Source organism: Tachysurus vachellii, chromosome 2 (genome assembly GCF_030014155.1).
Source record: "Tachysurus vachellii isolate PV-2020 chromosome 2, HZAU_Pvac_v1, whole genome shotgun sequence".
NCBI lineage: Eukaryota > Metazoa > Chordata > Actinopteri > Siluriformes > Bagridae > Tachysurus > Tachysurus vachellii.
The window spans coordinates 13,372,468-13,387,062 of NC_083461.1; the positions used below are offsets into that span (position 1 = coordinate 13,372,468).

The window sequence follows — 14,595 nt, forward strand, 5'->3', positions numbered from 1 at the left end:
TACGTCACGAAAACGTCACGACGCCGAACCCGGAAGTATCCACCAAACAAATTTACCTGGAGAGAAATGTTAGCTGTCACGCAACCTGCTTTCGATGCCGTTCAGTTAAGTGGTGTATATTAGGGTTTAGTTTTCTACGCGGTTTAGTTTATAGTGTTTACATAATCAAGTTTATCTTGGGAGGTGAAAGTAAATCCATAGTCAGCAGGAACGAGCTGACTGCTTTTGACCTGTTGTTTGTCTGATAAAAAAACACTAAGCTTGTGATATTTTGGTGTTACAGCTGCAGCAGGCTGAAAGTGTCATATAGTGTTTATAATCAACGTGGATTCAGAGAGTTAATAAAGTTAAAAACACAATATATTTAGTGCATTTTGTGTCTCGCCACTAGCTATGCTGAGCACTAAGCGTTAGTAAACAGCTGCTAATCAGGTTACATGGCTATGTGGATTAGCTAGCTAACAAGATTGAGTGATTAATTGATTGATTGGTTGTCAATTCAGATCTATTTTCAGTCTACGTTACTTTTTAAGGGTTTATCATTAGGAAGTGAATATGTGTGGTTAGTTGCCTGGTTATATAGTCACAAGAGTTAAAAACACTGAGCTGTTGAACCACAGCCTCCCTGTTCAAGGACTAACTCTCAAATGCACGGCTTACCCATGCTGCCAGAAAGCAGGTAAGACTTTAATGATTGACATCTTTTACCTCTCTTATGATTCATATATATATTTTATATATATATATATATAAAATATATATATACACACACACACACACACAGGTCTTTACATCGAATACATATTACACTTGCACTGTACATGATGTGTGTGTGAATGCACTGAACACTCCGAATGCTACTGAGACTAAGACTGAGAATGCTACTGAGACTGAGATCTAATGAGGTTTTGTGTGAATAAATATCACCTGATATAAAGCAGCAGCGATCTTTATGAGGCATATACTGTATGATTAAAGCAATAATCTGACCACTGCATCTGTAGCCATCAAAAAAAATAACAATAATCTAATAATTATAATACACAGGAACAGTGATACATTATAGAAGAACAGATGAGAAAGACAAAAGGAAGCCTTACCAGATCAGATTTGTGGACTATCGAATTCAAGAAACGTGTTATTTACGTATTAAAAAAAAGGTTTAATCTGTTTATTTTGTGAAACTTTGTGTAAGGAGACATTTATTTCACATTTATGGAAGGAGTCTCTGGTCACAGGATAGTCATGCGAACAGAGGACCTTTTTTTCTTCTGGATAACTGCTAACTACAAGACTGAGGGGGGAAAAAAATTACAGGAACCGATTAATGGAATCAATGGAATAAATAAAATAACGTTTATAGCTTCTATAATGTACCTGGAAATCAGAAGTAAATTGTTTCATGGATATTCCATAAGAATTTAATCTCTAACTATAATGCATAAATTAACAATTAATTATATAATTTTTTATATAAAATAATTTTCCTTTAACAGCACATGTGAAGTGTTTTATTCCTTACATAGAAAGGTTTCTATTAGACTTCCGTTATATGTGTTTGGAATAAACTGGTTTTCCGTTCTTTTCTAAATTCAGGAAAACAACTTTTTGGCCGTGCTAATTACACATACGCTACAAATGTTATAGATAGAGATTAGGCTGAAAAATCACTTTCTCCATATCTTGAGGTGTAATAATTAAGGATGTTATGGTGAATTACTCCACTGACCACTGAAAACTAACGAGTATGATCATCTCCTAACAGAAAACGGCATCATAGCTGTGATGCTGAGGAAGAACAACTTCTGCCTCAAGCTAAGAGGTTTCCGGGTCATCCTATCTTTTCTGAGCTAGCCCAGGATGTTTGGGACTTTGAGGTGAGTATGCAATGATCAGTTTTTCCTTGCTTTAATCAATAATAAAGCCTGTATAAAGTAAACAACCTAAGCCCATCCTTAGCTTAGCCTTATTGAAGGATGTATTCTTCTCTTCTCAACAGTCTTCCAGTAGTGATAGCAGTTGCTTTAGCAGCCCAGAGAAGCTGACAGGAGCTGGCTTCATCCACGAGTCTGCAAAAATAAATGGAAAGCGTGCCCTTGAGGATTCCTGTAGCCCTAGCACCTCGGGGCAGTTTGGTGAAGAGGTGGCCTTACAGTGCAAATCTGATGACTCTTACCATAATATCAACCGCATCCTTAGAGAAGCTCACTTCAGCAGTCTGAAAACTCGTGGCCAGCCAGGAACAACCTGATCAACACTGGTTACCCCAAACATCTGGCATTTAACGGCACCACACAGGGAATCTTTTACATCGGTGGCACAATGTGGATCCTTCTTCACTTTGGCTCAGCTGCGTTGGTACCCATATTTACAGCACTTATTCATTATCATCGTCAGGTTTTGTTTTAAATCTCTATTTGGGTGCTATAACAAAAAAAATCTCAGACAGCATGCTATGTGATTGTTACATGTAAATCGCTATTGCTAATTCTGGCATATATATGGTGCTACATACTAAATAATCAAGTCATACACAGTTAATGTTAAGTTAGACAGCGTGACAGTGTGAGTTGTTGGTGTACTTTGTAATGAGTGTTGAGCTAAGTGGAAATGGTGCACATAGGAATTATTATTATTATTTTTTTTACTTTTTTTCTCTTTCTAAAGACCTCTGGGATCACACATGGTTTGGCTAAGCACATGGGAGCATTCAGAACGAATTGATAATAATTTTATTACCATTTCTAATCCATATACGTAGTACCTGGGGGTTACATCTTTTTGTTCCTATTTGATTGGTAACAATTGCGTTAGTTTAGTCATATATAATATTTTTATTTTAAAGCAACTCAGGCCATTGTGATCTCTTTCCTGTGTGCCATGAGGTCAAATTGCTGGCAGGTTGCTAACTATAGTACAGATATGTGCCACACAAGCATATTTTTATGTTCAGTCGTTTTGTTTCATTTTGCCCGTTGCTTAGTTCAAACTATTTATTTCACTTTTGGATTTAACTTTAGCACGTCTGTATTTAATTATTGGATTTTTTTTAATTCAGGTGTCCTGTAATGTGCCCTTCTTCTGGCACTTTTATTAGTGAAGTAAACAAAATATTCAGTGACTTTTAATTGATGTGTCAGTCTGCGACGACAATATCATTTTAATTCCCAGAATATTTTGCAGAGCCTAAAAACAGTCATTGGCCTTTTCTGCTGATGATTCAGCCATTTCATAGGAACACAGGAAGACGCCTTGGTCCAAAAATAGACTTTTCCTTAAATAGCGGCTTAGGGCCACAGTACCACCACCTCTTAGTCATAAGAGGCATGGGATGGTTTTAGTATCTTTCCATACACCACGATTTTTCCCCATGCGATTCTCATTCTTCCCTCCAGCTGAATAACGGACAATTATATCAGAAAGTGCTACAGCTTGATCATCCCAGAGGCTGTAGTCTTGTACGTATGTAGGATCATATTATGTATGTGTTCAGAGGACATGTTTGAGCTTCCATATGAACTGTTCATTTGAGAGTTTGGGTGAGATATAACTGATAACTTGCACTGACGAACTGCATTACATCCATGAGAAGGACCAGCAGTTCTAGGGGGTTGCAGGACAGGTTTTACAAAATAGTTCACATGCCTATACAATAAAAACATAACCCTGAGAATTATTTTTCCTCTGATATTAAATGCATGTGAGCACATGTTTCAAAACTACACAAATGCTCAACCTTCATGGCCATGGACCCGACCTTCATGCCCATATTTCTCATGCGCTTTTTATCAACTCATTCCAGAGGCAAAAACAAAAAAAAACCCCACGAGTATGCAGTGTTGTATGTTCTGAAATGCTTCCTCATTAAATCAGATGCTCTTAAATGAACAAATGTTACTTTTATTTGAACATGTGGAGTGTGCACTCAAGCAGCAAAACAGACGTTGAATATAATCCTGACAATAATCAAGTTTGATGAAGTGCGTGTTGCTTGTACTGTGTCTCAGGGGAATTTATAGAGTGGTGCACGAACCCCAAACTAAGTTTCTGAATTGTTTTTGAAAGGCTTACAGGGCAAAAAAAAAAAAAGGTTGGAAGTAAGACTATCAGTTTTGAAAATAATAATAATCACTTTCATGTTTTGTATGTAGAATTGTACATAACATAGCTAACTCATTTACAAACAGTTATTTTCTCAAATGATCATCTTACAATATCAACAATAAAAGTTTTTAAATAACAGTGTTGACGTCCATCTGTAAATGAAGATATGATTAATACATTGTGTTTAATGACACGTGGCTAACTAGATCCATATCTCACACACAAATACACGGCACAGTTCGTAAAACCCACGGAGCTGATTTCATTCATTAAAAAACATTGAAATGTGTTTGTATGTTAACGCTTGCATTGTGGTTTTAAAGATTTTAAATCACTGGAAGACTACGGTAGCTTTGAGGAATAACCCCATAGTGCAAAACATAAATAATTATTACATTTCTTGAAGAGACATAACGTGTCATGCAAGGTAAACATTAGAGGAACATAATCCTGAGGTACGTCTCCTATTCGTTTTATCTCGTCAGCAAAACACAAGTCCATAACTTGTTCTGCTTAATATATAGACACTGACAGCTGTGATAAGAGTCTGGTCTCAGAGGATTCTCGCACTCATTCAGTAAGTGCTTATACTGATCAGGGTCGTGGCAGAGCCAGAGCTTATCCTGAGATCACTAGGCATACAGCAGGGAAACCCCCTGGACCACCGTACAATATCATGAACAAACACACAGGAAATTCATCTTTAGCCAAACCACCTACTGAGCATGGTTTTTGCAGGTGGCAGGAAAACGGAGAACCTGGAAAGAACCTACATGGACACGGTGAGAACATGTGAAAGTCCACACAGTAACCCGAACAACTCGAATATGGAATACTGACACCGTTTGGCCATTTTCTCAGGTAATACTATTGAATGTTTAGTAACGATGTAAAGATACACAGACTTCAAATCCAATACAGTGCTGTCTTGATACTTGAGATTTTCAGCAGTGCAAAAGCAAACATTGCCTGATTATGTGCCTTCAAATTTCAACACTGTAAAGGTTTTAAAAACAAACGAATAAGCGTTCGTGTGAACCATGAAGCCTGGTTAAGTAAACATTAACACTCACTCATCAAGATTTCAACGAGGTGATTCTAAAGGGTGTGTTTCTAGATGTCAGCCATCACTCCGGAGCTGAAATGTGTTTTTGTTTGATAAACATCAATTGCTGCTGTGATTTCTTCAGCCCTGAATTGAGTCAGCATAGTATGTTAGCATATTAGCTTGTGAAGCCTGGAGATAAATAGGAAGCTTCTTTCTCCTTTAGAGGAGGTAGCGTTGGCTTGATTAATTTTATTACACCTCACATGATGACAAATTGTCTCCGTTATTATTACACTGTATCTCATCTGTTGCTGCTCAGTTTGCCAGCAACCTTCTACCCAAAATCCTTCCCAGTCCATTTGTTATAAGCCACTAGCAGCATCTGGACTTGCAACCTAATAGGACAAACTTGTGTGTCCTTTTAAGTAACCATATAATCTATAAACTGCCCTGATGTAGAGATCACTTTACTCCCAAATATGACTATGTGTCAGACTGGATGTTTTGTTAATGGTATCTTTTTTTACCTTTCTGTATCTGGTGTATGCTTAAATATTCACAGATATTATTCCATTCTAGTCAATTTTCTCATATGATGACTGGTTCTACCCAAAATATTGAAATTTACAACAGAAAGTCATCTATAAGTACAGCAACATGACAGCAATCACAAGGTCAGAGGTTGAGGAAGGAGAATGCAGACATTTGTGCACCACTAGAGGGTGATGAGGGCTCTGCTGTTCTTTCTGAGCTCTTCTCCAAACCCGTGGTGATGTTGTCATAGGCTTCTTCTCTGGTCTGGGTATCTGTTTCTACAAGAACAGGCTCAACCAGACACACTGGTTTCCCTCTGTTGATCAGCTCCATGCCACTAAACAGTGACAGTCTGGGAAGGTTTACAGACGACTCAGAGCTCTGACAAGAGTCTGTGGTTCCGTCTTCTCTTTCTAGAACAATCCGCTCTTTTTGTATGCTCTCAGAGTCAGTAGAAATGCCCTCCTGGTCTTCTTGTCCAGCAGAGAGAGCCTGTGAATCACTTACAGATGAAAGTTTCTTGACTGCAGCATTCAGAGGTGTTGAGAGAAAAGGACTAGTGAAGGATGGATTTAAAGGCTGATCTGAATGTGGAGTAGTGGATGATTCGGAACACACAGTAACATCATGCTTGGTTACTTCCAAGGAAGAACCCAATAGAGCTTCAAACTGCCTAAGAAGCTAAACAGACAAAAAAAAAAGCATCAAAGCCTTGTAGCACTTATTTATTAAATAACTGATTTTTTTTAACACAATGCTCTACTTTATACTTCCCTCCTATTCCTTACCTTGGTTGCCTTGTTCGTTACAGGTCCTGCTGCCCCCTTACTCAGCTGAGTGAGGCGTACATGTGTAACACTGAAGATCTGCTCTAAAGAAAGCAGATCTGTGCACATCAGACATGCCAGTCCACACAACGCCCTCTAGAGAAATAAGGATGCAATGACAACTGTGTTAGATAAGAGATGATATTCTCCATTTCTTCAAGCAAAAACCAATGTGAACAGTGACACTGAGCAAATCAGTAATGGGCTGTATTTAAAAAAAGTGGCGTGACAAGTATGGGGGTATGGGGGGTTTGTCGGTGCCTTGCTCAAGGGCACCTCAGTCGTGGTATTGCCGGCCCGAGACTCGAACCCACAACCTTAGGGTTAGGAGTCAAACTCTCTAACCATTAGGCCATGGAGCATTAGGCTAAGAGCATGTTTAAATTTGACATCTACTTACTAGAAGTAATAGATCAAATTAACAATACCATTTGGATGGTCTGGGAGGGATCCTGGAGTTTGTTACACAGAAGTTCTACCACAACCTCACAGTTTAAGGTGGAGCACCTGGGGGTGGGTGGTGAGAGAGAAAGTGAGAAGCACAAATTATTCCCTCCGACAAAATTGCTGATTCTGTGAATTCTACAGAACATTCACAAGAACATCTGACTCAAGATTAAAATGTTTACTGATCCAACATCAACCCTTAGAAATCCATTCGGTCAATTTTAAGTAAATGACTTTTCAGTTCTTTTCTCAACACAGCAAAACCTTTGTTTCTGAAGCATTTTAAACATCACCACTCACTCTTTGATGAAACGCTGGCTCTCGTTTCTGGACAGGAAGATCTTAGATCCATTTGTCAGTCTACTGATCAGCGCCATCTCCTGGCCACAGTCACCCAAATGTACAGCCTCCACACTGAGAAAGAAGAGCCAGAACCAAGCAACTCTCAAGCAGAGTGACATGAGGAACATCTCAGACTAAAAAGATCTGAAAGTGAAGCTGCAGCAAATAAAGATTTTCAAAAAATGAGTTTTAGATGAATCTGTAAGTGATGGGTTTGTTCTACTTAAACGGTAATATAGAGATTAAGGTTCATTTCGTTGGAAACCTAAAATTCATATAAATCATCCAACATGTCTGAATGACGACATGTTCACTCTCTGAATCATGGCACCATGATGGACAGGCAAGTAGAGACATTCTCCATACTGACTGATTGTTCATGGAAAGGTTACATCATAGTTTTCCCCAATTTAAGATAAGATAGACCTTTATTCGTCCCACAATGGGGAAATTTCTCTGTTACAGCAGCAAATAAATAAATAAAAAAATAAATATTATACATACAGTCAGGTCCATAAATATTGGGACATCGACACAATTCTAACATTTTTGGCTCTATACACCACCACAATGATTTGAAATGAAACGAACAAGTTGTGCTTTAACTGCAGACTGTCAGCTTTAATTTGAGGGCATTTAGAAGCATACTGCAAAAGCAACCAAAGAGTTTTTAAGGGGAAAAAAGTGGAATGTTATGCAATGGCCAAGTCAATCACCTGACCTGAATCCGATTGAGCATGCATTTCACTTGCTGAAGACAAAACTGAAGGTAAAATGCCCCAAGAACAAGCAGGAACTGAAGACAGTTGCAGTAGAGGCCTGGCAGAGCATCATCAGGGATGAAACCCAGTGTCTGGTGATGTCTATGCGTTCCAGACTTCAGGCTGTAATTGACTGTAAAGGATTTGCAACCAAGTATTAAAAAAAAGTGAAAGTTTGATTTACGATTATTATTCTGTCCCATTACTTTTGGTCCCTTTACAAGTAGGAGGCACATATGCAAACTGTTGTAATTCCTACACCGTTCACCTGATTTGGATGTAAATACCCTCAAATTAAAGCTGACAGTCTGCAGTTAAAGCACAACTTGTTCGTTTCATTTCGAATCATTGTGGTGGTGTATAGAGCCAAAAATGTTAGAATTGTGTCGATGTCCCAATATTTATGGACCTGACTGTATGTGTGATTATATATATATATATATATATATATATATACATACATATACACACACACATTATATATATTATATATATATATATATATATACACACACACACACAGTATAAACACACACAGAATAAAGACATAATATAATATACAAAATACAAAAATGTATAAAAAGAGTAGTGGTTACACTGAAGACATATTGCACATAGGTAATATTGCACATTTTTCTAAATTTCTGTTATTGCACATGTTTAAAATACTTTTTTATTGTTATTATTGCAGTGAAACAGTAATAACAGTGTGTATTATGGTGACTAGTTCACTGGGAGCAGCTTTGGTTGTAAAGTCTAAAATATTGGTTATTGGTTGTAAAATCTAAAATTACTGATCCTGAAGCACAACTGAGGCCAAATGTGCACAAATATTACAAAATGTCCTGATTTAAATTACTGACTTTAACCTGGAAATTGCCATTTTTAGCTCCTGATGAATCAGTGTCAATGATCCCAATCTTTCTTGCATAACCCAATCTCTCTTGCGACTCCCATTAAGCCTTCATACACTGCTACCAAACTGTAAACCTCATTTATAAGCTCATATTATAGCTAATTTTTTGCTCCTGGGCTGTACAGTGATCTTTACCGTTCTGATACGCTGTCTCCGCTCTCTCCACTGCCCCCTGAGTGGCTGCCTGTGTCTATTGACTTGCTGCTTCCCCTTACTGATGTGTGAATGACTGGCTCATTCTCCACAGACGAGTTGTGAGAAGAGCTGTGTCCACTGCCTGTTTCCTCCCAACCGCCACTTGCCTTGCCCGGGCACCTGTGAGAGACTGAGACAGGAAATAAATCATTATTAATGCAATAACTAATGCAGTTAACATCATTAATTATACTGACTTGTTCCAAAATTCATATGAAATAATCTGCCAGGAGATTAAATACTAAAGAGCATGCACATCACACCCATAAGCACACTTTCACGACAGAAGGTGTAACAGTGTGCTATGATCAAGTACATTTTTGGCACAATGTATACAAAGTCAGATTATTGAACAGTGCATATACAAACTATAAACAGACACCCTTTAACTCATCTCTCTCTCATATTATAATTATATTCTCAAATACAAACGTAATATATGCAATTGCCATTTCCATTAATCAGGGTTTTATATTAGAGTGTCATTAACTGGTGGACCACAGTCCGGATGGAGACACTCAAAGTATTTCAGTGTTCAAAACACTGCATGCATGACCCTTTTACGTAGCAGGACCTTCACAAAATTTAGATGCAAATCCCTGCCACGGAGCAAAATCATTTATTTGTGTACCTTTGTAACTGTGTGAAGGGACACTGTAAGCACAGGCAGGCACTGCAACCTCCACAACAGCAGAGGGCGCTACTACAGCCCGATAGTGATTATCGTGGAGCCGAATCCCAGGGTGCTCTGTAGGTGGAAGAACAGCGCTTGCCACCACCTCTGCAGCCTTCTGAATCTTATCCAAAATACCCACAGAACCTTATGGAGAAGATGCAGAGAAGTTGTTGAAACTAGAATGTTAACAAGAGAGCGATGTGGAATATGAATCACAAAATGTAAACAAAAGTCTTGTCTTACTGGATGATTTTCTCACTGGGCTGTTTCCAAATCCCAGCATTCCTGCTCGGAGATACTCTGATCCCATTCCTATCAAAAGAATGATCCACTGTTAAAAATATGACACTTGACAGATTTAACACTCAAGTCATGGAACGTTTGCTTTTTGGACTTTTCTGTTGGTGATGGAAGATCTCAGTATCTTAATGAACAAACACCTAAAGGCTAACAACAAATTAAGTCACATGATGATGGGAAAATGATATCTACAATACACAGATATTTAGCATTCAATAAAAATAAACCCTGAATACTTGAACTTTGAATTCATCTTCAGTTTACACTTTATGCTGATCAGGAACATAGTGGATTCAAGCCGGTTCACACTGGGAACCTGTAACCCACAGGGGTGCGTCTATCACAGGGCATCATGCACACACATTCACACCCGAGGAAATTTAGAAATCACCAAACAACCTACTGACATGTTCTCGTCAAGTGAGAGGAAACCGGAGAACCCAAAGGAAACGAACACGTGGAGATCATGCACAGAAACGCAACAGAGGTGGACAGTAACCCGAGCTCAGGACTAAACCTGGGACACTGGAGCTCTGAGGCAGTAACTCAGCATACCCTGCTAAATCCTGTATAAGGATGCCTTTTTGTTTAAATGTATAAAGATGCATCTTACTGTACTGCATGTTGACAACAGTAACTCCTGGGTTGAAAAAGTCAAATCAACAATTATGATACTTCACAAACACTTGCTCACATACCTGTAGTTGGAGCTGCTGCTTTACAGGGAAAGACACCAGACCCTGAAGACATCATGTCACTGAAGAGCACACTGGCCAATTCCTATAGAGAAGAGGTCAAGGACAAAATAATATTGAAATTAGTGCAAAAAGAATGGAATCTTGTTTAAATTAATGAAAGGATCTCAGCGGGCACCTGAAAATAGTGTAGCTGGATGTGAGTATTTTACTATTTACACACTATAAAGAATAATCTGAAAAACATTAAATATTGAAAGAAATAAAGTTCAAAATATCTCACCTGTGCTGAGACCCTGACTTTCTGAAACAGTGCGTTGCCATGAACAGAGTCTGGAGGACCACTATACACTGAGAGAGATACCAAAAACATTTGTTTGTTTTTTCTCCCTAGCAAGTTCTTGCCAATTCCCTCCCAACCACAAGCAAGCACTCATCCATCATACGACAGCTACGCTCTGAGGTAAGTTAAGGGTTAAGGGCTCCCTCTGAGTCACATGAAAACAGCCAACCACAGCTTTTCGAATGCTGCATCACAGGGCAGCATGAAGTAAATATAACTTAAGGCAAGTTAAAGCTCAAAAGACTAAATATAAGACTAATCCGTTGTAGATAAATCAGTGTTTCTCAAAGATTTCTTAACTGAAAATCTATACACAGTGAAGTGAAAATTAAAATGATGGGTTCTTAGGTATAATTTCTCTGGTGTTAGATCCACATGGAATCGCTGTACCTGTTACTTCCTGGATGAAAGTGGCATTTCGTCTCATCTCCGTGACAAAGTGTGGAGGACTGTGGCCACAGAGATGCAGCAGGATCTTCAGAACCTTGGACAGAGAACAAAGTTTTAACAAATCGTGGTTAATAAATCAGCTTGAAAAAGGTTCTGGATGGAGGTTCAGTAAAAGTTATGCTTGTGTTATTCCTTCTTATATAAAGGTGACGTTTGTTTATATGCAGTGAACAATTATAATAATATTTAGGCTGCATTTTGCACATTGCACCACACCGGTCATCTGCACTCAGTACTAATGTGGACAAGTTCCAGGATTAAATCACCATAGCAACCTGCTCGATTTGTCCATTTGTTTCCTTACTTTAATTTTCACATGACATGACTCAACCTGCAGCCTTTCTAGAAGGTACTCAAGAAGACACTGACAGCAGCCCGGTGACTCATGGGAAATTTCTGGGATGTTTCACAAGTTAAGGCCTTTATTTGAAAGCTGAATTCTGTAAAACTGTAAACACAACACAGTGCTGGAAAAAAAGATACTGCCAATTTCTTCAAAGAGGAACCCAGGACAAGGCGCTTCGTCATCTGCAGTCGCCTTCATTAGAGTCGGCATCTGAAGAAGCACAGAAACACACCTTCATGTTTACATTAGCATTGTGCTAACTGGCTAGTTAGCTAGCTATGGATAAACAAGTTAGCTAAAAACATTTCAAGGTAAAAACTCATACGTGTTAATACTACATTACACCATGCATATTACCTACTTTTTGTAAGAAAGCCAATCGCTCCATTAATGTAGCCATTTGTTAGCGATCTGAGGTCATTCCAGTGTCTGTGTATCATTGCTGACTGGGTTAGTCTGATACACCACACTTACAACCCTCTGTTCTTGCATTTCATTGGTTTGGCGCCTTTACGTCACCATTAGAGTCCACCAATGAGTGCAGTCGTTTGTGTTATTTTTTTTCTCCACCTTTATTCGAACCTGTCCACCTTTCTGTACTGTGATTGGATGGTCGCTCTCGTTTTAAAAATAGATCAAGGTTTGATCGAGTCTAGTGTGAACCAATCAGATTGCAGGAGGTGGGATCTGTCTCAATACGGGTAGGACGGTGTTGCTGCCTTCAAGCGGTGTGAAAGTTAGCGTTAACTTGCGTTCCTGTCCTTTAAGTTCCGCACGAACGTAAACATTCTGTTTCAGTGATCTTCAGAAATAATTTCAGACTTGTTACAATTGCTTCACACATCATTTTAGCCGTGGTACTGACTGGACAAAACTGCTCACAATTACAACTTGGGCTTTTATGGAATTCGAGGATACAAGGAGCGCTTGAAGAGAGCATAAAGCTAGTCTACAAACATGGCGCTGCCCTTGTAGAGTGTTATGTCTTTCGGGTTTGGTTTGTTTGCTAATATACTGCGTGATAAAGATATAATTTTGTAACCGTGACCTTTGTTTATTGCACTATGAATCGAATTCATATCGATGAAAAGGCTTTTTATCAAACCTAGAGGGTAGTTTAGGGAGCTGACTTTTGGCACATGCTGTATGTAGTGTATGTAGTGTATGTAGTGTAAGAGGCGGGACTTGTGCGTGCTGTCAGTCATGTCAGGGAGAAACGTTTGGTCCAGTAGCAGGCAGAGGATGAGGAGATTCCCTGAGCTGTTTGCTCGGTGCTCAGAGGAGGTAAACGTCAAATTCGGTACGAAAACGTTTTGGTGTTTAACCTCACTGTATCTCTCTGAACTAATATGTGAACTGTTTTGTGTTTTAGGCAGCTGCTTATGGTAAATGCGTGGCTTCCACTACAACTGGGAAACAGGAGCTGAAGAAAGATTTGTGTCTTAAAGAGTTTGAAGCTCTAAAGAGATGCTTCATCAACGCTGTTAGTTCTACTGATATACAGCTAAAACAATATTAGCTATTTCATACTGATCTATGCTTCATTAAAGTTTTGTTAGAAGTGATTAGATCTTATTAACACTGTATACAGTTTAATGCAAATGTGCATTTTTTTTTTTTAGGAATTTTTTTTTTAATTAATTTTTTTAAAATGTATAATGTCCTTCTTGACAATACAATTATTTCCTGGGATCTTTCTGCTTTGTGCTTGTTCTGATTGTTGTTGTTTTTTTACCCAGAAATTGTAAAGGCTATAGATTTGTTTAAGCTGCTGTTTTGCTGTAGTTTACCTTTTTTTTAAATACTTAATAATAATATTATCTACATAGAAAATAGTTAGCAAAACTATCTCTTTATTTCTTTTCATGTTTTACTAAACTACATAGAACACAGTTGAGGATAAACTTGAATCAGAACTCTAATGAATTCATTTTTCTTTGCAGGCAAATCAGCGTATCAAGTAGAGGAAGAATACAGTTTGTATGCCTTGTTGGATAATTACTTGCGGCTGAGACATTCGTTCACTTATCTTCAGGAAGTGCTTTATCCTGGTCAAGGTCATGGTGGATTCTGAGCCATTTCAAGAAACATTAGGCTTGAGACTGGAATAGATGCTGAGTAGGACATTGATGCATATACTTTCAAATGTAGAGGCAATTTAGTAAAGACAATCCACTTAAGGGCATGTTTTTTTTAATTGTTTGTTTGTTTGAAAAGTGTGAGGAAACCAGAAAACAGAGAACATATGAAACACCAAACAGACAATAACCTGAACTTTCATACTGCCAGACTGCTGTTCATTTTTTTTCTTGTTGTGCTTTTTGTTTAAATGTTTGAACATTCATAACAACATCTTGGTGCATAAAATAAACGATTTATATGCCTCAGGTTTTGAGTGATCAGTGGGAAGTGTGTGGGGAAATTTTCCTGCAGTGTGGTTTTCCATGCTGCTGCAGTAACGTATGGACAAGTTGTTCTCCCACACACTCTTTCTGTCTCTATTATCTAGAACAATTTAATAGATTAGATCAAGATGTGGATAAAGGACTTGAGGGAACCAAAAGCAGACTATTCATTTGCTTTAGAGAAAGAGAGAGAGACCGAAAGCGTG

The 14,595-nt window shown here is 38.4% G+C and overlaps 3 protein-coding genes across 4 annotated transcripts; 2 read left to right on the forward strand and 1 right to left on the reverse strand.

Moving 5' to 3' along the window:
- The first annotated feature begins 31 nt into the window (after positions 1-31).
- si:dkey-21c1.1 (uncharacterized protein LOC100150256 homolog) lies at positions 32-4,242 on the forward strand. The gene is made up of 3 exons (XM_060857293.1): positions 32-679; positions 1,766-1,877; positions 2,000-4,242. Exons 1-3 carry the CDS (start codon positions 648-650, stop codon positions 2,249-2,251), a joined length of 396 nt encoding a protein of 131 aa, XP_060713276.1. The 5' UTR covers positions 32-647; the 3' UTR covers positions 2,252-4,242.
- A 706-nt stretch (positions 4,243-4,948) lies between these two features.
- Positions 4,949-12,505, reverse strand: tepsin (TEPSIN adaptor related protein complex 4 accessory protein). Its single transcript, XM_060857270.1, has 13 exons — positions 12,346-12,505; positions 12,122-12,194; positions 11,943-12,034; positions 11,579-11,672; positions 11,129-11,196; positions 10,849-10,930; positions 10,094-10,162; positions 9,806-9,994; positions 9,115-9,304; positions 7,261-7,374; positions 6,942-7,020; positions 6,475-6,609; positions 4,949-6,367 (listed from the first exon to the last, which is right to left on the reverse strand). Exons 1-13 carry the CDS (start codon positions 12,382-12,384, stop codon positions 5,828-5,830), a joined length of 1,764 nt encoding a protein of 587 aa, XP_060713253.1. The 5' UTR covers positions 12,385-12,505; the 3' UTR covers positions 4,949-5,827.
- A 169-nt stretch (positions 12,506-12,674) lies between these two features.
- On the forward strand, positions 12,675-14,371 carry ndufaf8 (NADH:ubiquinone oxidoreductase complex assembly factor 8). 2 transcript variants are annotated; one of them, XM_060857344.1, is made up of 3 exons: positions 12,675-13,268; positions 13,357-13,369; positions 13,928-14,371. In XM_060857344.1, the coding sequence occupies exons 1-3, from the start codon at positions 13,188-13,190 to the stop codon at positions 14,056-14,058; spliced, it is 225 nt and encodes a 74-aa protein (XP_060713327.1). In that variant the 5' UTR covers positions 12,675-13,187; the 3' UTR covers positions 14,059-14,371. The 2 variants fall into 2 exon arrangements, with proteins under 2 accessions (XP_060713327.1, XP_060713335.1); XM_060857352.1 differs by having other exon boundaries at positions 12,707-13,268; positions 13,357-13,467.
- Positions 14,372-14,595: the final 224 nt, after the last annotated feature.

Excerpts from the sequence above, each read along its gene's own strand:
- tepsin (XM_060857270.1), bottom strand. The coding sequence starts at position 12,384 with ATGGCTACATTAATGGAGCGATTGGCTTTCTTACAAAAA. Across the intron at positions 11,673-11,942 it reads CATGTCATGTGAAAATTAAA|GTTCTGAAGATCCTGCTGCA; the intron begins GTAAGGAAACAA and ends TCTCTGTCCAAG. Across the intron at positions 10,931-11,128 it reads AAGTCAGGGTCTCAGCACAG|GAATTGGCCAGTGTGCTCTT; the intron begins GTGAGATATTTT and ends TCTTCTCTATAG.
- si:dkey-21c1.1 (XM_060857293.1), top strand. The coding sequence starts at position 648 with ATGCACGGCTTACCCATGCTGCCAGAAAGCAG. Across the intron at positions 680-1,765 it reads CCCATGCTGCCAGAAAGCAG|AAAACGGCATCATAGCTGTG; the intron begins GTAAGACTTTAA and ends ATCTCCTAACAG. Across the intron at positions 1,878-1,999 it reads AGGATGTTTGGGACTTTGAG|TCTTCCAGTAGTGATAGCAG; the intron begins GTGAGTATGCAA and ends TCTTCTCAACAG.
- ndufaf8 (XM_060857344.1), top strand. The coding sequence starts at position 13,188 with ATGTCAGGGAGAAACGTTTGGTCCAGTAGCAGGCAGAGGATGAGGAGA.